At 42.4% G+C, this 23034-nt stretch overlaps 1 protein-coding gene across 1 annotated transcript; it reads right to left on the reverse strand.

The window, feature by feature from the left end:
• Window positions 1-775: 775 nt before the first annotated feature.
• On the reverse strand, window positions 776-5868 carry LOC129855913 (centromere-associated protein E-like). Its single transcript, XM_055924024.1, has 5 exons — window positions 5422-5868; window positions 4392-5336; window positions 4161-4303; window positions 3026-3120; window positions 776-1176 (listed from the first exon to the last, which is right to left on the reverse strand). The coding sequence occupies exons 1-5, from the start codon at window positions 5699-5701 to the stop codon at window positions 1029-1031; spliced, it is 1611 nt and encodes a 536-aa protein (XP_055779999.1). The 5' UTR covers window positions 5702-5868; the 3' UTR covers window positions 776-1028.
• Window positions 5869-23034: the final 17166 nt, after the last annotated feature.

The following is a 23034-nucleotide window of genomic DNA, read 5'->3' on the forward strand; positions in this document are numbered from 1 at the left end:
ACACTGGGTGTAATATTGGAGTAAAGTGTCCTTGTGGACCAGTAGCCTACACTGGGTGTAATATTGGAGTAAAGCATTTTTTATCTCTAAAACACATTGTCCTGTCCTGTATGTATTCTGTCTACCCAATGAAGCATATTCAGTATTTGACATAGTTATGTACTGTACTTTGACCCAGTTGTGGTTCCACCTGCTCAGTCCCCCAGAACCACAAACACATTCCAAAATATTCAGATAATGCATAAAATGATCATATCTGGTGAAATTGAGAAAATACATTTTACTATAGTTTTTGAGAGTGGAAATTGGGTGAATCCAAATATGATATATTGGTTTATAAATAAGACGAGGGTAACAAAATGTACTGAGTGATCACGAAATGTAAGATTGGAGTTGTTTCCTCATGTGTTTTAAAGTCCAAACGAGTCCACATGCTGTGTCAACATCAGGATAGCCGGTACCTTATTTGGACAAACAGTTATGAACTAATAATAACTAATATACTACTGGACAATAGGTTCAGATACAAGGTAACATGTGGTTAACTTGGGTTTATCCAGAACACGTGTGGGTGGTTGGAAACAGGCAGTACGAGGAACTAAAGTTCACAGTCAACTGAAAGTTCATGTTCCAGAGTACTGCATAGATTTTTAAATGTGAATATTTTATCCAACAGGAGTATTATTAACAGGAGTATATGGAACAGAATGGAATCAAACATAGAACACTGCTACATTTTAAATGTATTGATAACTGTAAAAACTTGAAAACAGTATATTTTTAAATTGTTATTATGCACACCACAAACATTGTAAATATGGTACAGAAATAAAATAATTAAACACAATTAGTCTACTAAACAACAGTTCCAAACCCCTGAGCCTGATGAACAGTGAACAAACTCCACATAGCTCTGGTCTCTTTAAAGACATGAATACATTTTTCAAATACATCTTTCAAACACATAGAAACAAAAACAGGTTCAGCCTAACACAGTGAAAGAACTTACATTAGCTACTATAATTAGACTATGGTGTGAACGGTTTTTCACACACCCAGTAATTTGAAGTACATGTTGCAGCCTTCCAACTCTTCAATGGGTCTGATGCCGTCTGTGAGATCTCAACACAATTCATCTTGTCATTCAAGTTATTAGGTTCCCCTTCCATCCAATAGCTAGAAACAACACAGAGAATCAGAGTAGAAAATCATCCAATACAACAGAGAATCAGACAGTTAACCTAGTCCCCAGGCTCAGTTGTTACCATTCTACATAGAGAATCAGACAGTTAACCTAGTCCCCAGGCTCAGTTGTTACCATTCTACATAGAGAATCAGACAGTTAACCTAGTCCCCAGGCTCAGTTGTTACCATTCTACATAGAGAATCAGACAGTTAACCTAGTCCCCAGGCTCAGTTGTTACCATTCTACATAGAGAATCAGACAGTTAACCTAGTCCCCAGGCTCAGTTGTTACCATTCAACAGAGAGAATCAGACAGTTAACCTAGTCCCCATGCTCAGTTGTTACCATTCTACATAGAGAATCAGACAGTTAACCTAGTCCCCAGACTCAGTTGTTACCATTCTACATAGAGAATCAGACAGTTAACCTAGTCGCCAGGCTCAGTTGTTACCATTCTACATAGAGAATCAGACAGTTAACCTAGTCCCCAGGCTCAGTTGTTACCATTCTACATAGAGAATCAGACAGTTAACCTAGTCGCCAGGCTCAGTTGTTACCATTCTACATAGAGAATCAGACAGTTAACCTAGTCCCCAGGCTCAGTTGTTACCATTCTACATAGAGAATCAGACAGTTAACCTAGTCCCCAGGCTCAGTTGTTACCATTCTACATAGAGAATCAGTCAGTTAACTTAGTCCCCAGGCTCAGTTGTTACCATTCTACATAGAGAATCAGACAGTTAACCTACTCCCCAGGCTCAGTTGTTACCATTCTACATAGAGAATCAGTCAGTTAACTTAGTCCCCAGGCTCAATTGTTACCATTCTACATAGAGAATCAGACAGTTAACTTAGTCCCCAGGCTCAGTTGTTACCATTCTACATAGAGAATCAGACAGTTAACCTAGTCCCCAGGCTCAGTTGTTACCATTCTACATAGAGAATCAGACAGTTAACTTAGTCCCCAGGCTCAGTTGTTACCATTCTACATAGAGAATCAGACAGTTAACCCAGCCCCCAGACTCAGTTGTTACCATTCTACATAGAGAATCAGACAGTTAACCCAGCCCCCAGACTCAGTTGTTACCATTCTACATAGAGAATCAGACAGTTAACCTAGTCCCCAGGCTCAGTTGTTACCATTCTACATAGAGAATCAGACAGTTAACCTAGTCCCCAGGCTCAGTTGTTACCATTCTACATAGAGAATCAGACAGTTAACCCAGTCCCCAGGCTCAGTTGTTACCATTCTACATAGAGAATCAGACAGTTAACCCAGTCCCCAGGCTCAGTTGTTACCATTCTACATAGAGAATCAGACAGTTAACCTAGTCCCCAGGCTCAGTTGTTACCATTCTACATAGAGAATCAGACAGTTAACTTAGTCCCCAGGCTCAGTTGTTACCATTCTACATAGAGAATCAGACTGTTAACCTAGTCCTCAGGCTCAGTTGTTACCATTCTACATAGAGAATCAGTCAGTTAACTTAGTCCCCAGGCTCAGTTGTTACCATTCTACATAGAGAATCAGACAGTTAACCTAGTCCCCAGGCTCAGTTGTTACCATTCTACATAGAGAATCAGACAGTTAACCTAGTCCCCAGGCTCAGTTGTTACCATTCTACATAGAGAATCAGACAGTTAACCCAGTCCCCAGGCTCAGTTGTTACCATTCTACATAGAGAATCAGACAGTTGACCTAGTCCCCAGGCTCAGTTGCTACCATTCAACACAGAGAGGGAGAGAGAGAGCTGGTTGAGGACGAGATTATCGGACTGTAGAAAGTAATTTATTACAACAGAAAAATAGTGTAAAAGTCCTTCAGAACTTGTTCACTCACGTAGTGTTAAATGGTGTGCTGTCAACCCACTTCCAGATTCCATCTTGTTTAAGTGCACCAATCCAGACATTCTTCTTAAATCCATTGATAAATATCTATAATATATTTATGGAAGAAAAACAATGGCCATTATTTAATCTCCACAGCAGAGAAACACTTTTACATTTTATAAATAATAGTAGTAGTAGTAGTAGTAGTAGTATAATGTAGTCATTCTGGTCACTAGAAATACAAGGTGATTTAGGATGTTTGAAAAGTTCCCGAGTACTTCCATATATTCCTTCCTCAGCGCTCACATAAAAAATACAAAACGAACGCTGGTGCAAACTCATGATGCCCAGAGGGGAAGCGTGCTCAGACCACACAGACCAAGCACTCTGCTCTGACGACTGCACCACGGTAGTTCACAATGCTCTAGCAAGCAGGGAGAGTACTTGATGGAAACAGAGTTGTGTTGAATCATTTTAGTTCCCCAACATTCCATCATTCCCCCACCCATAGCCCAAACCTTAAACACTAACCATAACCCCTAACCTTAACCCCTAATCATAACCACTAACCATTTTTGAATTGTTTCGGTTTCACCCCTGTACCACCCCTGTAAGAATTAACCCTGTAACCACACAGAATTAACCCTGTAACCACACAGAATTAAACCTGTAACCACACAGAATTAAACCTGTAACAACACAGAATTAAACCTGTAACCACACAGAATTAACCCTGTAACCACACAGAATTAACCCTGTAACCACACAGAATTAACCCTGTAACCACACAGAATTAACCCTGTAACCACACAGAATTAACCCTGTAACCACACAGAATTAAACCTGTAACCACACAGAATTAAACCTGTAACCACACAGAATTAAACCTGTAACAACACAGAATTAACCCTGTAACCACACAGAATTAACCCTGTAACCACACAGAATTAACCCTGTAACCACACAGAATTAACCCTGTAACCACACAGAATTAACCCTGTAACCACACAGAATTAACCCTGTAACCACACAGAATTAACCCTGTAACCACACAGAATTAAACATGTTGAAAACTTATGAGAGATAATAATAATAATAATAATGAAACAGTAGTATTATAGTATTACTAATGTATTATATATTACCTGTTCTTCTCTGCTGTTTATAATAACATAATCTCCACCCATTGTTCTGCACTCCTTCTGACCGCCCCCGCCTGTGTCCATCGTGGAGGAGACATAGTAACAGCTGGTGCCAAACTTCCACCATCCATCCAGACAGGGTTTCTCTGAGAAAAATACAACAGAACAGCAGGCATGTAAAAGTATGAAGTAAAATTATACTTCTAAAATAAGAAAATTAAAGACTGCACTCACCATAGAAACTAAGCCTCGTTTTAAACTGGTCTCTCTCAGTGGTCGTGGTATTTAGAATATTTTGTAGCTGGTCTCTCACAGAGGTCATGGTATTTAGACTGTTCTGTACCTGGTCTCTCTCAGAGGTCCTGGTATTCAGACTATTCTGTAGCTGGTCCCTCTCAGTGGTCCTGGTATTTAGATAATTCTGCAACTGGTCTCTCTTCCGAGTTATTGTGGTGAGAGTATTCTGCAACTGGTCTTTCTCCTTAGTTTTGGTTGTGAGACTATTCTGTAGCTGTTTTTTCTCTGCGATCATGGTATTTAGATTATTCTGCAACTGGTCTCTCTCCCGCATTATTGTGGTGAGAGTATTCTGCAACTGGTCTTTCTCCTTAGTTTTGGTTGTGAGACTATTCTGTAGCTGGTTTTTCTCTGTGGTCCTGGTATTTAGATTATTCTGCAACTGGTTTCTCTCTTTGGTCCTTGAGTTAAGACTATTCTGTAATTGCTCCCTTTCAGCAGTCATAACTTTAAGACTATTTTGCTGCTGGTCCCTGTCTTTGGTCCTTGTGGTGAGACTGTTCTGTAGCTCGTCTCTCTCTTTAGTCAAGGTGTTGTAACTGCTCTGTAGCTCGTCTCTCTCTTTATTCAAGGTGTTGTAACTGCTCTGTAGCTCGTCTCTCTCTTTAGTCAAGGTGTTGTAACTGCTCTGTAGCTCGTCTCTCTCTTTAGTCAAGGTGTTGTAACTGCTCTGTAGCTCGTCTCTCTCTTTAGTCAAGGTGTTGTAACTGCTCTGTAGCTGGTCTCTCTCTTTAGTCAAGGTGTTGTAACTGCTCTGTAGCTGTTGTCCCTCTTTAGTCAAGTTATGATAGCTGGTGGGTTGCTGATCTCCTTCTTTAGTCTGAAGGCTGTAACTGGTCTGTTGGTCTCTCTCTGTTGAGCAGTGATGATCAATGACTCCATCTGTAAAAGGGAAAAGTTGATCAAATATTCAATTATGTTTAACTATCACACCATTAAAGTTTACAAAACAGCATTATAAACTTACAATAGAGAGACAGGCCTATGATACCAGCCAATAGAAGAACACACAGCAGCCCCAGGCACACTGCAGCAACTCCAGAGGGTCTCTTCCACCACTGAAAATTAGCTGAATCACAGAGAAATATCATGTAGGATCTTTGAACTCTCTCTGGTAATGTTAAAATACTTATATCATCCAGGATTGTAAGGAACAAAAGCTGTGTGCTTGTACTTGAATTGATACCTGAAAATGTAAAACTGGGCTTGTTGGGATACGTGTCCTCATCAATATCCATGGTCTGCATTGTTGGATTCTCCACCTGTGTTTGTAACGATTGTCTCTTACATTTCGAGAAGTGAAATGCTATATTTTCCTCTGTTACTTCAGCTCTAGTGTAGGTTTGTATCTGTTCCTTATGTGTCGTCAAGGCAAATACTTGAGGTCACTTGACTTAGCTTACCCAGTACAGAGGAAACAATAGGATAGTCCCAATCTCTACCTAACTAGCGACACATACACGGTGGTAGAGCTCAATCAAGCACACTTCAGTAATTGACATATAGTGCATTCGGAAAGTATTCAGACCCCTTGACTTTTTCCACATTTTGTTACGTTACAGCCTTATTGTATAATGATTTGTATTTTTTTTTTATCCGCATCGATCTACATAAAATACCCCATAATGACAAGTATAAACATGTTTTGGATTTTTTTGCAGATGTATTAAAAAACAGAAATACATTATTTACATAAGTATTCAGACCATTATACGGTCTGTCTATATAAGGTCCCACAGTTGACATTGCATGTCAGAGTGAAAACCAAGCCACGATGTCAAAGGAACTGTCTGTAGACCTCCGAGACAGGATTGTGTTGAGGTACATATCTGGGGAAGGGTACCAAAAAATGAAGGTCCCCAAGAACACAGTGGCCTCCATCATTCTTAAATTGAAATAGTTTGGATCCACCAAGATTCTTCCTAAAGCTGGCCGCCCGGCCAAACTGAGCAATCGGGGGAGAAGGCCCTTGGTCAGGGAGGTGACCAAGAACCCGATAGTCACTCTGACAGAGCTCCAGAGTTCCTCTGTGGAGATGGGAGAACCTTCCAGAAGGACAACCAACTCTGCAGCACTACACCAATTAGGCCTTTATGGTAGAGTGGCCAGACAGATGGTAGAAAAAGGCCCATAACAGCCTGCTTGGAGATTGCCAAGAGGCCCCTAAAGGACTCTCAGACCTTGAGAAACAAGAGGCTCTGGTCTGAAGAAAGCAAGATTGAACACTTGGCCTGAATGTCAAGTGTCACGTTTGAAGGAATCCTGGCACCATCCCTACGGTGAATCATGGTGGTGGCAGCATCATACTATGCGGATGTTTTTCAGCGGCAGGGACTGGGAGACCAGTCAGGATCGAGGGAAGGAAGAACGAAGCAAAGTACAGAGCGCTGAGGACCTCAGACTTGGGCGAAGGTTCACCTTCCAACAGGACAATGACCCTAAGCACACAGCCAAGACAACTTAGGAGTGGCTTCAGGACAAGTCTCTGAATGTCCTTGAGTTGCCCAACCAGAGCACAGAGTTGAACCCGATTGAACATCTCTAGCAAGACCTGAAAATAGCTGTGCAGCGACTCTCCCCATTCAACCTGACAGAGCTTGAGAGAATCTGCAGAGAAGAATGGGAGAAACTCCCCAAATACAGGTGTGCCAAGCTCGTAGAGTCATACCCAAGAAGACTCACCATAGGTGCTTCAACAAAGTACTGAGTAAAGTGTCTGAATACTTTCATTATGGGGTTTTGCGTGTAGATTGATGAGGGGAAAAAACTATTTAATGCATTTCAGAATAAGGCTGTAACGTAACAAAATGTGGAAAAAGTCAAGGGGTCTGAATACTTTCCGCATGTATTGTAGATATGTACTTTGTCCCAGTTACAGTTCACCTGCTTAGTCTCTCAGACACTAACATATTACATAAGAATCAGACAATTAACACACCTCATAAAATGATCATATCTGGTGAAATAGAGAAATACAATCTTACCACAGTCTTTGAGAGTTGAAAACGGATACATACAAATATGTTAACTGAATGAGCATCAATATAAGATTGGAATAATGTGTCCACAAGTTTTTTATAGTCTGAGAGACCCCACCTTTTGTGTCAACGTCAGCATATCCTTTAAATTTGGTCAAACAATTATGAACTAATATACCACTGGTTGTTAGGTTCAGATATAAGGTAACATGTGGTTAACAGGCAGTAAGTAGAGCACAAGTCAAACTGAAAGTTCAAGCTACAGAATGCTGCATAGAAGTGTTTCATTTCCCCTCTCTCTCAAGCACATAAACTATAGGGGTCAAAGGTAAACTTTAGGTTAAAAGTAATGGTTGAATGTTCAGTTACTCCAGAATTCTAAAGCTTAGAACACTTGGAAGACTGAATGTGTCTATATCTTATTTAAATCCCTGTCAACTGCCACTTTATAACAATGTTCAGTGTTCAAACTTGGTTCTGAACTTTCTAAACCTGTTCCTGTCCTGACCTACAGTAACTCAGCAACTGGTTGTTGAGGAGGAGGGTGCTAGAATGGTTTTAGCCAACAACAGATTCACCAAACTGTCCATGACAGGCCTAGCTGGTAACATCATATTAATCACTCTGGAGGCAACATTTATCCCCCCCACCCCCTTCACTTTAATGCATGTGGCATTCTGCAGTCAGCTGGCCTATTATAGACGACCAAGCAGGTCTATAGTAGGATCCCTAGCTGGTCTATAGTAGGATCCCTAGCAGGTCTATAGCAGGATCCCTAGCAGACCTATAGTAGGATCACTAGCTGGCCTATAGTAGGATCCCTAGATGGTCTATAGTAGGATCCCTAGATGGCCTATAGTAGGATAACTAGCTGGCCTATAGTAGGATCACTAGCTGGCCTATAGTAGGATCACTAGCTGGCTTATAGTAAGATCCCTAGCAGGCCTATATTAGGATCACTAGCTGGCCTATAGTAAGATCCCTAGCAGGCCTATAGTAGGATCACTAGCTGGCCTATAGTAGGATCACTAGCTGGCCTATAGTAGGATCACTAGCTGGCCTATAGTAAGATCCCTAGCTGGTCTATAGTAGGATCCCTAGCTGGTCTATAGTAGGATCCCTAGCAGGTCTATAGTAGGATCCCTAGCAGGCCTATAGTAGGATCCCTAGCAGGCTAGAGTAGGATCACTAGCTGGCCTATAGTAGGATCACTAGCTGGCCTAAAGTAGGATCACTAGCTGGTCTATTGTAGGATCCCTAGCAGACCTATAGTAGGATCCCTAGCAGGCCTATAATAGGATCCCTAGCTGGTCTATTGTAGGATCCCTAGCAGACCTATAATAGGATCCCTAGCAGACCTATTGTAGGATCCCTATCAGACCTATAGTAGGATCCCTAGCAGGCCTATAGTAAGATCCCTAGCAGACCAATTGTAGGATCCCTATCAGACCTATAGTAGGATCCCTAGCAGGCCTATTGTAGGATCCCTATCAGACCTATAGTAGGATCCCTAGCAGGCCTATAGCAGGATCCCTATCAGACCTATAGTAGGATCCATAGCAGACCTATTGTAGGATCCCTAGCAGGCCTATAGTAAGATCCCTAGCGGACCAATTGTAGGATCCCTATCAGACCTATAGTAGGATCCCTAGCAGGCCTATTGTAGGATCCCTATCAGACCTATAGTAGGATCCCTAGCAGGCCTATATCAGGATCCCTATCAGACCTATAGCAGGATCCCTATCAGACCTATTGTAGGATGCATAGCAGACCTATAGCAGGATCCCTATCAGACCTATTGTAGGATGCATAGCAGGCCTATAGTAGGATCCCTAGCTGGTCTATTGTAGGATACCTGGCAGACCTATAGTAGGATCCCTAGCTGGTCTATAGTAGGATCCCTAGCTGGTCTATTGTAGGATCCCTAGCTGGTCTATAGTAGGATCCCTAGCTGGTCTATGATAGGATCCCTAGCTGGTCTATAGTAGGATCCCTAGCTGGTCTATAGTAGGATCACTAGCAGGCCTATAATAGGATCCCTAGCTGGTCTAATGTAGGATCCCTAGCTGGTCTATTGTAGGGTCCCTAGCTGGTTTATAATAGGATCCCTAGCTGGTCTATTGTAGGATCCCTAGCTGGTCTATTGTAGGATCCCTAGCTGGTCTATAGTAGGATCCCTAGCAGGCCTATAATAGGATCCCTAGCTGGTCTATTGTAGGATCCCTAGCAGACCTATAATAGGATCCCTAGCAGACCTATAATAGGATCCCTAGCTGGTCTAGTGTTGGATCCTTAGCAGACCTATAGTAGGATCCCTAGCAGGCCTATAATAGGATCCCTAGCAGACCTATAACAGGATCCCTAGCTGGTCTAGTGTTGGATCCTTAGCAGACCTATAGTAGGATCCCTAGCAGACCTATAATAGGATCCCTAGCAGACCTATAATAGGATCCCTAGCAGACCTATAATAGGATCCCTAGCTGGTCTAGTGTTGGATCCTTAGCAGACCTATAGTAGGATCCCTAGCAGACCTATAATAGGATCCCTAGCTGGTCTAGTGTTGGATCCTTAGCAGACCTATAGTAGGATCCCTAGCTGGTCTATAATAGGATCCCTAGCTAGTCTATTGTAGGATCCCTAGCTGGTCTATTGTAGGATCCCTAGCTGGTCTATTGTAGGATCCCTAGCTGGTCTATAATAGGATCCCTAGCTAGTCTATTGTAGGATCCCTAGCTGGTCTATAATAGGATCCCTAGCTAGTCTATTGTAGGATCCCTAGCTGGTCTATTGTAGGATCCCTAGCTGGTCTATTGTAGGATCCCTAGCTGGTCTATAATAGGATCCCTAGCTGGTCTATAATAGGATCCCTAGCTAGTCTATTGTAAGATCCCTAGCTGGTCTATAGTAGGATCCCTAGCTGGTCTATTGTAGGATCCCTAGCAGGTCTATAGTAGGATCCCTAGCTGGTCTATAGTAGGATCCTTAGCAGGTCTATAGTAGGATCCCTAGCTGGTCTATTGTAGGATCCCTAGCTGGTCTATTGTAGGATCCCTAGCTGGTCTATTGTAGGATCCCTAGCTGGTCTATTGTAGGATCCCTAGCTGGTCTATAGTAGGATCCCAAGCTGGTCTATAATAGGATCCCTAGCTGGTCTATAGTAGGATCCCTAGCTGGTCTATAGTAGGATCCCTAGCTGGTCTATTGTAGGATCCCTAGCTGGTCTATAGTAGGATCCCTAGCTGGTCTATAATAGGATCCCTAGCTGGTCTATAGTAGGATCCCTAGCTGGTCTATAGTAGGATCCCTAGCTGGTCTATAGTAGGATCCCTAGCTGGTCTATTGTAGGATCCCTAGCTGGTCTATAGTAGGATCCCTAGCTGGTCTATAGTAGGATCCCTAGCTGGTCTATAGTAGGATCCCTAGCTGGTCTATAGTAGGATCCCTAGCTGGTCTATAGTAGGATCCCTAGCTGGTCTATTGTAGGATCCCTAGCTGGTCTATTGTAGGATCCCTAGATGGTCTATAGTAGGATCCCTAGCTGGTCTATAGTAGGTTCTGGCCTTTCTAGGGAGTTTTCCTAGCCACCGTGCTTCTACACCTGCATTGCTTGCTGTTTGGGGTTTTAGGCTGGGTTTCTGTACAGCACTTTGAGATATCAGCTGATGTAAGAAGGGCTTTATAAATGAATTTGATTGATAACACAATAGTAGTGATGGAGAATTATTAAGATAGGCCAAAAAATAATGAACTGATGTACCACTGTCTGATAGGTTCAGATACATCATGTGACAACAACAGAATGTGTGGTTGGTTGGAAACAGGAAGGAAATGTAACTAAAGTTCAGTCAAGCTCAAGTCCAACTGAAAGTTCAATTTGCAGGCTGCTGGGTTTCACAACCCCGTCTCTCAAGCACAAAACCTGGGGTTATGAATGGTTGAAAATTCTGCTCCTCCAAAATTCCCTAACGTTAGAAAACTTGAAAGGCTCAATGCCAAAATGGGTCTATACCGTACTTTCAAATAAATATTTTGTGAAATAATGTGGTCTGTGTGTATGACAGTGCAGGCAATCTTCTTCAGTGAAATTAACCCAAACCTTGACTCAATGTAAGAGCAAATCTAGAGATCAGGGCCCTTATTTATCAAGCATGTAAGAAATACTGATCTGGGATCAAGTCATCCGTGCCAACATTACCTTATTCATAATGATCAAAAAGGATAAACTGATCCTAGTTCAGCACTCCTGCACTGAGACATTTGATAAACATGGGTCCTGACTTGAGTCTGCTGATGCATCACTTTCTTTAGGTTTTACATACGTCTAAATATTCTACAGAAACTAGAGAGAAAAAGAGAGGAAGTTAAAGATGAAAATATGAAAGTTTGGTGTGAGAAAAGGAGAAGTGGAGGAGCTGTGTCAGGGTAATAAGGAGGAATCCACCTAACACTCCACGGTGGTACCATGTGACTTCTTTAAAGTCCTATACAGTTTCTTGTAAACCACATGATCTTGGTTGACCTACAGTAGGCCCTACAAGGCCTTACAACAGGCTAGCTACCAAGTTAGCAACAAGCACTCAGCCTGCAGGTGGCTCTAGAACAGGCTAGCTACCTAGTTAGTAACAAGCACTCAGCAGGCAGGTGGCTCTACAACAGGCTAGCGACCCAGTTAGCAACAAGCACTCAGCAGGCAGGTGGCTCTACAACAGGCTAGCTACCCAGTTAGCAACAAGCACTCAGCAGGCAGGTGGCTCTACAACAGGCTAGCTACCCAGTTAGCAACAAGCACTCAGCAGGAAGGTGGCCTACAACAGGCTAGCTACCCAGTTAGCAACAAGCACTCAGCAGGCAGGTGGCTCTACAACAGGCTAGCTACCCAGTTAGCAACAAGCACTCAGCAGGCAGGTGGCTCTACAACAGGCTAGCTACCAAGTTAGCAACAAGCACTCAGCAGGCAGGTGGCTCTACAACAGGCTAGCTCCCAGTTAGCAACAAGCACTCAGCAGGCAGGTGGCTCTACAACAGGCTAGCTACCCAGTTAGCAACAAGCACTCAGCCTGCAGGTGGCTCTACAACAGGCTAGCTACCCAGTTAGCAACAAGCACTCAGCAGGCAGGTGGCTCTACAACAGGCTAGCTACCCAGTTAGCAACAAGCACTCAGCAGGCAGGTGGCTCTACAACAGGCTAGCTACCCAGTTAGCAACAAGCACTCAGCAGGCAGGTGGCTCTACAACAGGCTAGCTACCCAGTTAGCACCAAGCACTCAGCCTGCAGGTGGCTCTACAACAGGCTAGCTACCCAGTTAGCAACAAGCACTCAGCAGGCAGGTGGCTCTACAACAGGCTAGCTCCCAGTTAGCAACAAGCACTCAGCAGGCAGGTGGCTCTACAACAGGCTAGCTACCCAGTTAGCAACAAGCACTCAGCAGGCAGGTGTCTCTACAACAGGTAGCTACCCAGTTAGCAACAAGCACTCAGCAGGCAGGTGTCTCTACAACAGACTAGCTACCCAGTTAGCAACAAGCACTCAGCAGGCAGGTGGCTCTACAACAGGTAGCTACCCAGTTAGCAACAAGCACTCAGCAGGCAGGTGTCTCTACAACAGACTAGCTACCCAGTTAGCAACAAGCACTCAGCAGGCAGGTGGCTCTACAACAGGCTAGCTACCTAGTTAGCAACAAGCACTCAGCACGCAGGTGGCTCTACAACAGACTAGCTACCCAGTTAACAACAAGCACTCAGCAGGCAGGTGGCTCTACAACAGGCTAGCTACCTAGTTAGCAACAAGCACTCAGCAGGCAGGTGGCTCTAAAACAGGCTAGCTACCTAGTTAACAACAAGCACTCAGCAGGCAGGTGGCTCTACAACAGGCTAGCTACCCAGTTAACAACAAGCACTCAGCAGGCAGGTGGCTCTATAATATGTTTTGGGTGGTGAGACAGCAGACTTGCTCGCCCTACTGGCAGGGTGCCCACTTTTAGATGCAAATCCTCATGCCAGATACAAATCAACCCACCAGAGATGCAAATCACTTCATAAGTGCGAAACTCTGCTCACCCGCTGGTGGGTAGAGAACCTACAATAGACCAACTAGTGACCCTACAATAGGCCAGCTAGGGATCCTACAATAGGCCAGCTAAGTGACTCTACAATAGGCCAGCTAGTGACCCTACAATAGGCCAGCTAGTGACCCTACAATAGGCCAGCTAGTGACCCTATAATAGACCAGCTAGTGACCCTACACTAGACCAGCTAGGGATCCTACAATAGGCCAGCTAGGGATCCTACAATAGGCCAGCTAGGGACCCTACAATAGGCCAGCTGGTGACCCTACAGTAGGCCAGCTAGTTACCCTACAATAGGCCAGATAGTGACCCTACAATAGGCCAGCTAGAGATACTACTATAGGCTTGCTAGGGATCCTACAATAATTCAGCTAGTGACCCTACAATAGGCCAGCTAGTGACCCTACAGTAGGCCAGCTAGTGACCCTACAATAGGCCAGCTAGTGACCCTACAGTAGGCCAGCTAGTGACCCTATAATAGGCCAGCTAGTGACCCTACAATAGGCCAGCTAGTGACCCTACAATAGGCCAGCTAGTGACCCACAAAAGGCCAGCTAGTGACCCTACAATAGACCAACTAGTGACCCTACAATAGGCCAGCTAGGGATCCTACAATAGGCCAGCTAAGTGACTCTACAATAGGCCAGCTAGTGACCCTACAATAGGCCAGCTAGTGACCCTACAATAGGCCAGCTAGTGACCCTATAATAGACCAGCTAGTGACCTTACACTAGACCAGCTAGGGATCCTACAATAGGCCAGCTAGGGATCCTACAATAGGCCATCTAGGGACCCTACAATAGGCCAGCTGGTGACCCTACAGTAGGCCAGCTAGTTACCCTACAATAGGCCAGATAGTGACCCTACAATAGGCCAGCTAGAGATACTACTATAGGCTTGCTAGGGATCCTACAATAATTCAGCTAGTGACCCTACAATAGGCCAGCTAGTGACCCTACAGTAGGCCAGCTAGTGACCCTACAGTAGGCCAGCTAGTGACCCACAATAGGCCAGCTAGTGACCCTACAATAGGCCAGCTAGTGACCCTACAATAGGCCAGCTAGTGACCCTACAATAGGCCAGCTAGTGACCCTACAATAGGCCAGCTAGTGACCCTACAATAGGCCAGCTAGTGACCCTACAATAGGCCAGCTAGTGACCCTACAATAGGCCAGCTAGTGATCCTACAATAGGCCAGCTAGGGATCCTACAATAGGCCAGCTAGGGATCCTACAATAGGCCAGCTAGGGATCCTACAATAGGCCAGCTAGGGATCCTACAATAGGCCAGCTAGGGATCCTACAATAGGCCAGCTAGTGATCCTACAATAGGCCAGCTAGTGATCCTACAATAGGCCAGCTAGGGATCCTACAATAGGCCAGCTAGTGATCCTACAATAGGACAGCTAGTGATCCTACAATAGGCCAGCTAGTGATCCTACAATAGGCCAGCTAGTGATCCTACAATAGGCCAGCTAGGGATCCTACAATAGGCCAGCTAGTGATCCTACAATAGGCCAGCTAGTGATCCTACAATAGGCCAGCTAGGGATCCTACAATAGGCCAGCTAGTGATCCTACAATAGGCCAGCTAGGGATCCTACAATAGGCCAGCTAGTGATCCTACAATAGGCCAGCTAGTGATCCTACAATAGGCCAGCTAGGGATCCTACAATAGGCCAGCTAGTGATCCTACAATAGGCCAGCTAGTGATCCTACAATAGGCCAGCTAGTGATCCTACAATAGGCCAGCTAGTGATCCTACAATAGGCCAGCTAGGGATCCTACAATAGGCCAGCTAGTGATCCTACAATAGGCCAGCTAGTGATCCTACAATAGGCCAGCTAGGATCCTACAATAGGCCAGCTAGGGATCCTACAATAGGCCAGCTAGTGATCCTACAATAGGCCAGCTAGTGATCCTACAATAGGCCAGCTAGGGATCCTACAATAGGCCAGCTAGTGATCCTACAATAGGCCAGCTAGGGATCCTACAATAGGCCAGCTAGGATCCTACAATAGGCCAGCTAGTGATCCTACAATAGGCCAGCTAGTGATCCTACAATAGGCCAGCTAGGGATCCTACAATAGGCCAGCTAGTGATCCTACAATAGGCCAGCTAGTGATCCTACAATAGGCCAGCTAGGGATCCTACAATAGGCCAGCTAGGGATCCTACAATAGGCCAGCTAGGGATCCTACAATAGGCCAGCTAGTGATCCTACAATAGGCCAGCTAGGGATCCTACAATAGGCCAGCTAGGGATCCTACAATAGGCCAGCTAGTGATCCTACAATAGGCCAGCTAGTGATCCTACAACGTTGGGATTAAAGATGTATGTATGCTGTACTACTAAGTGTTGTAATGTACTAATACTATAGTAACACCAGTGTTTCACTTCTAAATGGTGTCAGTTAGAAGTTGACAAAACACAGTTTGAAAAAAAAGCTCAGATTGAACAGATAGAAACCAATGATGTATATAAACCCTGGATTGCTAATGCTTTGTATTGGCCAATGAGAGGCTTTGAAGCCACCGGTCGGCCATATTGCCACTCCCCAGTAGGAGCAGTCCTCCATAGGAATGAATTTAAATCTACATTATTTCAATAATGTATTCAAGTGTTTTTGTTGTAGTGGGGACAGTAACATTAGTACTCTCTAAAATATATTTTAAGGAATATGTTTTTATATATTTTTTGAAATATAATGTTTATGTTCAGGTCACTTAATATAATTTTTAAGTACTAATTAAAGTTTCTGTAGTAGAATATACTTGTCAAAAACAAATGTAGATGTTAATAAATGGTCTGTGCTCTCCGGGAACGTTGGGATCTCTCTAACCCATTGAGGTTGAAATGTAAAATTGATAAGGATTAGGTAAGGGTTATGGTTAGGGTAAGGGTAGGGGTTAGGGTTACAATGGAGGAGTAGTACCAAAATGACTGTGCAGTCGCTTCAAAACAGTGCTCCCTGTCAGTCATCTTGTGTTATTACACATAATTGATAGAAACTAGTCTTCAAGGAAAGTTATAGCAGTACAATAATTGACCAGTAGATGGTAGTCTTGGTACGTCACCTGTGGACATGTGACCAGACCAAGGGCCCTGTTCAGCCGGATGCAACGTTTAGGAACGTTCAGGTAGAAATATGCTGTGTAGAAAAAACTTGCCCATCGGATGTGTAGAATAAGGAATCAAGTCTGCTTAATTCGTCGCATTTCTGCAACGTTCGACAACGTTTGGCTACTGAACGTGGCCAGAGGCTATTTCTCAATTGTCTCCTCCTCTTCATCTGCACTGATTGGCTTCACAGTTGAAAACAATAACGGTGGAAGGAAGCTTAGACTGGCTTGGCTTTCACCTGGTCACTTCTTTCAGATCAGTGCAGGAGAGGACAGACTTTTAGGTGACTGAGAGAGAGCCCAAGTGTACGGGGTTCGTGTTGTGTTGTTGACTGAATCAATTGTGTTATTACACCGCTAGACTGAAACTGAAGCCTGCACAGGATGTAGTGCTTCTGGGCCAGATGTGGTGAGCATGGTTATCATGCATGGTTACTGAGCAGTCACACAGAATGGATGTATAGGCTTTTACATGTATCACACATACATCTCATGCATTCTCTGTCACACACACACACACACACACACACACACACACACACACACACACACACACACACACACACACGCCATGCCTAAGGCCGTCTCTCCTCAAACATGCTCTAACATACAGGCCAACACAACCACAGGCTAAGATTGTATGTCAGTTGGGTTCAGTGTACAGTATGTTTCTATATCCACGCCACAGTAAAGTCTTGAAACACAACAGATGTCAACATCTGAAAGCCAAAACAACCACCACAATGTCCTTGATGGATGTGTCTGAAATGGCACTGTATTCCCTGTAAAGTGTGCTTCTTTTGACCAGGGCAAGTGCACTCCCAGCAAACCAGGAACATTCCCACAACATTAGCTTAGATTCCCATTTCAGTTTCAGTTAGGGTTTTATCTAACATTAGAACGATAACATCCCAAGATGTTGTTCCAATATCCTTGGAAAAATCATTTTTTCAATCTTTAAAAAAATTAAAGAAATATCCTTGGAATGTTCTAATGTTCACAACATTTTTGTCCAGAGCATCTGTAACAACCACCACAGAAACATTCCCCAAACGTTCTCATTAGGTTTCCAGGTAATGTAGTCACACAATGTACCAGTAATGTTTTCCCAGCAAACCAAAATTGATTCTGTGAAAGTTCCCAGAACATTCGTTAGGTTGCGGCTGTCCAGTTGTACTGTTGTTTTAGTTCTTTGTTTTTGAAAGAAACATGTATAAAATATATGAACCTGTAATCTTCAGATCTGCAGCCAGATCATGAACCCTCTGAACCACCAGTGGATAGCTGGGGCCTTGCCAGGGTTTTCCAGTCTAATATGGTCATTCAGGACATTTAACACAATTAGTTATTAAAATGTACTGTGTACTTGTCACACTTATGATTTAGCCTTTTGCTATTGCGTTTTTCCTTTACCGTTTCACTTGAAAACAATCCGTCAGGTACTTCATGATTTGATATTGAGATAAAAACGGCTGCATTGGACCTTTAAATGAAGAAATGAAGAAATGGGTATTGCATGCATTTGTATGTGTTTTGATTGAAATTGAGAAAATGTCAACATTTCTGATTTAGTTTGAAGGTTCTGAGCCTGTATTTAACAAGTGTAGTATTACACCAAAATACAAGTTATTTTAAGGAAGCTCAACTACAATCACATTTCATAAGACATTCAACACATTTGATGGAGAAAGAAAATCATAAAACACAGTGTTACCAGTACACAGCTAATGAAGAGGATGGGAACATTTAATACAGTGTTACCAGTACACAGATAATGAAGAGTATGGGAACATTTAATACAGTGTTACCAGTACACAGATAATGAAGAGTATGGGAACATTTAATACAGTGTTACCAGTACACAGCTAATGAAGAGGATGGGAACATTTAATACAGTGTTACCAGTACACAGATAATGAAGAGTATGGGAACATTGAATACAGTGTTACCAGTACACAGATAATGAAGAGTATGGGAACATTTAATACAGTGTTACCAGTACACAGATAATGAAGAGGATGGGAACATTTAATACAGTGTTACCAGTACACAGATAATGAAGAGGATGGGAACATTTAATACAGTGTTACCAGTACACAGCTCATGAAGAGGATGGGAACAGTTAATACAGTGTTACCAGTACACAGCTAATGAAGAGTATGGGAACATTTAATACAGTATTACCAGTACACAGCTAATGAAGAGAATGGGAACATTTAATACAGTGTTACCAGTACACAGCTAATGAAGAGTATGGGAACATTTAATACAGTGTTACCAGTACACAGATAATGAAGAGAATGGGAACATTTAATACAGTGTTACCAGTACACAGATAATGAAGAGTATGGGAACATTTAATACAGTGTTACCAGTACACAGATAATGAAGAGAATGGGAACATTTAATACAGTGTTACCAGTACACAGATAATGAAGAGTATGGGAACATTTAATACAGTGTTACCAATACACAGATAATGAAGAGAATGGGAACATTTAACACAGTGTTACCAGTACACAGATAATGAAGAGTATGGGAACATTTAATACAGTGTTACCAGTACACAGATAATGAAGAGAATGGGAACATTTAATACAGTGTTACCAGTACACAGATAATGAAGAGTATGGGAACATTTAATACAGTGTTACCAGTACACAGCTAATGAAGAGTATGGGAACATTTAATACAGTGTTACCAGTACACAGATAATGAAGAGAATGGGAACATTTAATACAGTGTTACCAGTACACAGCTAATGAAGAGGATGGGAACATTTAATACAGTATTACCAGTACACAGCTAATGAAGAGGATGGGAACATTTAATACAGTGTGTAACGATCGTCTTGATATGAGAGAGAGGACCAAAGCGCAGCATGATGATTTGACATAACGACGTTTAATAAAGAGAAGACGAAAACCGAAAACACTTCAACAAACTACAAAATAACAAACGCACGTAGACTGACCTAAAACATGAGAACTTACATATAACACGAAGAACGCACGAACAGGTACAGACTACATCAAACGAACGAACAAACCGAAACAGTCCCGTGTGGTGCAACATACACAGACACAGAAGACAATCACCCACAAACAAACAGTGTGAACAGCCTACCTTTATATGGTTCTCAATCAGAGGAAACGTCAAACACCTGTCCCTGATTGAGAACCATATAAGGCTAATTACAAATGACCTAAACATAGAAACACAAAACATAGAATGCCCACCCCAACTCACGCCCTGACCAACTAAACACATACAAAAATAAGAGAAAACAGGTCAGGAACGTGACACAGTGTTACCAGTACACAGCTTATGAAGAGGATGGGAACATTTAATACAGTGTTACCAGTACACAGCTAATGAAGAGAATGGGAACATTTAATACAGTGTTACCAGTACACAGCTTATGAAGAGGATGGGAACATTTAATACAGTGTTACCAGTACACAGCTTATGAAGAGAATGGGAACGTTTGATCAATTCAGAAATTGTGTTCTGTTTCCTGATTGACATAATTATGCTGAAGAAACCTATAGTACAATATCACAGCTGTCCCCTAGTGGTACAGATGGTTAATGACCTGGCAGCAGAGCTGAAAATGTATGGTTCAAGCCCACATATTATTCAACCATGTTTCTTTATTTCGTCCAAATTTATAAATCCAGTCAGAAATGCTTATTTTTCGTTATCTAAATATGGCCCCAGAAGTACGCAGCCTATAACGATGGTGAATAAGCCAGTTACCAGTATGTCCCTGGGTTAGTAATGTCTAAGACCAAACTGAAAACATATAAGATGTAAAAGAGCTTCCCTGGTGCCACAGGGATAAAAGACCTGGCTTAAACTTCTTCAGGATAGGACCCGTTTTTTCAATTTTTGCCTAAAATAACATACCCAAATCGAACTGCCCTGAAGCAAGGATATGCATATTCTTGGTACCATTTGAAAGGAAACACTTAGAAGTTTGTGGAAATGTGAAAGGAATGTAGGAGAATATAACACAATAGATCTGATAAAAGATAATACAAGAACAAACCAACCATTCTTTTGTATTTTTTTTTGTACCATCATCTTTGAAATGCAAGAGGAAGGCCATCATGTATTATTCCATCCCCGCTGCAATTTAGATTTTGGCCACTAGATGGCAGCAGTGTCCGCAAAATTTAAGACTGATCAAATGAACCATTGCATTTCTGTTAATTTTTTAAAATCAAGACTGCCTAAATGTGCATAATTAGTTTATTAATAACTTTTCATGTTCAAAACTGTGTACTCTCCTCAAACAATAGCATGGTATTCTTTCACTGTAATAGCTACTGTAAATTGGACAGTGCAGATAGATTAACAATAATCTAAGCTTTCTGCCAATATCAGATATGTCTATGTCCTGGGAAATGTTATTGTTACTTACAACCTCATGCTAATCACATTAGCCTACAATAGCTCAACGTCCGCAAGGCACCCACCAATCCTGAAGAAGCTTTAAGAACCAGACATTGCAGGTTCAAACCCCACATGTGCAGATTGTTAACATATGAAGTGTAAAATAGAATAGTTTGATAAAATTCTGTTCAAATGTCCTATGAATTAAAATAAAATGTTGTTTGTCTCTGTATCACCTATATTCTCTTGTAATTTACCCACACTGTTCCCACAATTTAAATGTTCTGAGATCCTTTAAATAAATCAGAAAGGCTGTTTTGGCAACATCAAAGGAATGTTTTGTGCACCGTGATATAAACATTCTGAATGTCAGAACAACTAGACAGGTTCCCAAAACACAAACTGTCTATTGTCATATCCCCACAATGTTCCCACAACCGAAAGAAACATTATTGGAACCTTTAAAGAACTGACCAAATGTGTTCTAGGAATGTTCTTGCAACATCAGGTGAATGTTTAATACAAACATTCTATAATAATCAGCATGACTGGACCGTTTTTGTGTTATGAGAACATTTTCTGCAACTTAACAAATGTTCTGGGAACTTTCACAGAACCAATTGAATCCAAAATGGCACTATTGTCAAGCCTCAGGAGAAGACCCAGATGCAGACAGTTTCGAAGTAACAAAAATGTATTACAAAATCAGGGGGGTAGGCAAACGACAGGTCACGGGCAGTCAGAGGTCAGCAGTCCAGAGCAGAGTCTGAAAAGTACAGAATGGCAGGCAGGCTCAGGGCAGGCAGAGGTCAGTAATCCAGGGTGGTGTGACAAGGTACAGAACGACAGGCAGGCAGAATGGTTCAAAAACAAGAAAGCTAGAAAATAGGAGCTAGAGCCAGACAGGAGCATGGGAAAAACAGGAGGTTTGACGAAACAAAACGAACTGGCAACAGACAAACAGAGAACACGGGTATAAATACACTGGGGATAATGAGGAAGATAGGCAATACCTGGAGGGGGGTGGAGACAAGCACAAAGACAGGTGAAACAGATCAGGGTGTGACAACTTAATGAAATGGGGTGCCATTTTAGACAAAACAAACATTTCTGCATGAAGTTAACATGAGCCTGAGGAGTTAGCTAGTGATTAGCATGGCAAGTCATAGATCAAATACTAACTGACTTTTAGGAAAACAAATTTATAATAAAAAGTCTTATAAAAAAGTGCCTAATTTGTCCCAAAGTTGAACTGTGTGTGTGTGTGTGTGTGTGTGTGTGTGTGTGTGTGTGTGTGTGTGTGTGTGTGTGTGTGTGTGTGTGTGTGTGTGTGTGTGTGTGTGTGTGTGTGTGTGTGTGCGCGCGCGCATTGTACATCTGTGACTTGGCTCCATTTAAAAGGGAATTTAAAAAGCAGCATTTATTAAGTACTGATAGGTCCTGACAAACTACCCTCTCATCTTAATCTCTCTCTCTCCTCTCTCTTTTCTCTCTCTCTCTCAATCTAAAATTAGCCTACAAAGGGTGATACTGTACTTGGCACACTGACCAAACTTCATCTAAGCTACTGAGAAGTTTTTAATGAATGAATCAACATTATAAATTAATGATTACTGATAGGTATTGCATAATAATCTTTTTGTAGTTTCCAGAGAGGTCTGGGGTAAAGGTAGGATTGGGGTCTATACCAGTTTAGAGAACTCCAGTTTGAGGAAATTAAAAATCGTAGTTAATTGTCTTGAAACGAACCATAATCATGATGCGCAAGAAAATGTCACAAAGACAGCGTTTCCATAGTGATGGGGAAAAGATGATGGCTCTCTCTTGTACCTCGCTTGTCTCTCTACAGCAGACATGATGAGCAATATGTTTGGTACATTGAATCACAATAAAAAATTCAGTATCGAATCTCAATACTCGTAGAATCATGGTACCTATAGAATCGCAATGCTTTGATTGTATCGGCTATCGTGATGTATCGTGATGTATCTGTATCGTGATGTATCACGTTACAGATAGT

This window comes from Salvelinus fontinalis, chromosome 5 (assembly GCF_029448725.1).
Source record: "Salvelinus fontinalis isolate EN_2023a chromosome 5, ASM2944872v1, whole genome shotgun sequence".
In the NCBI taxonomy this organism is placed as follows: domain Eukaryota; kingdom Metazoa; phylum Chordata; class Actinopteri; order Salmoniformes; family Salmonidae; genus Salvelinus; species Salvelinus fontinalis.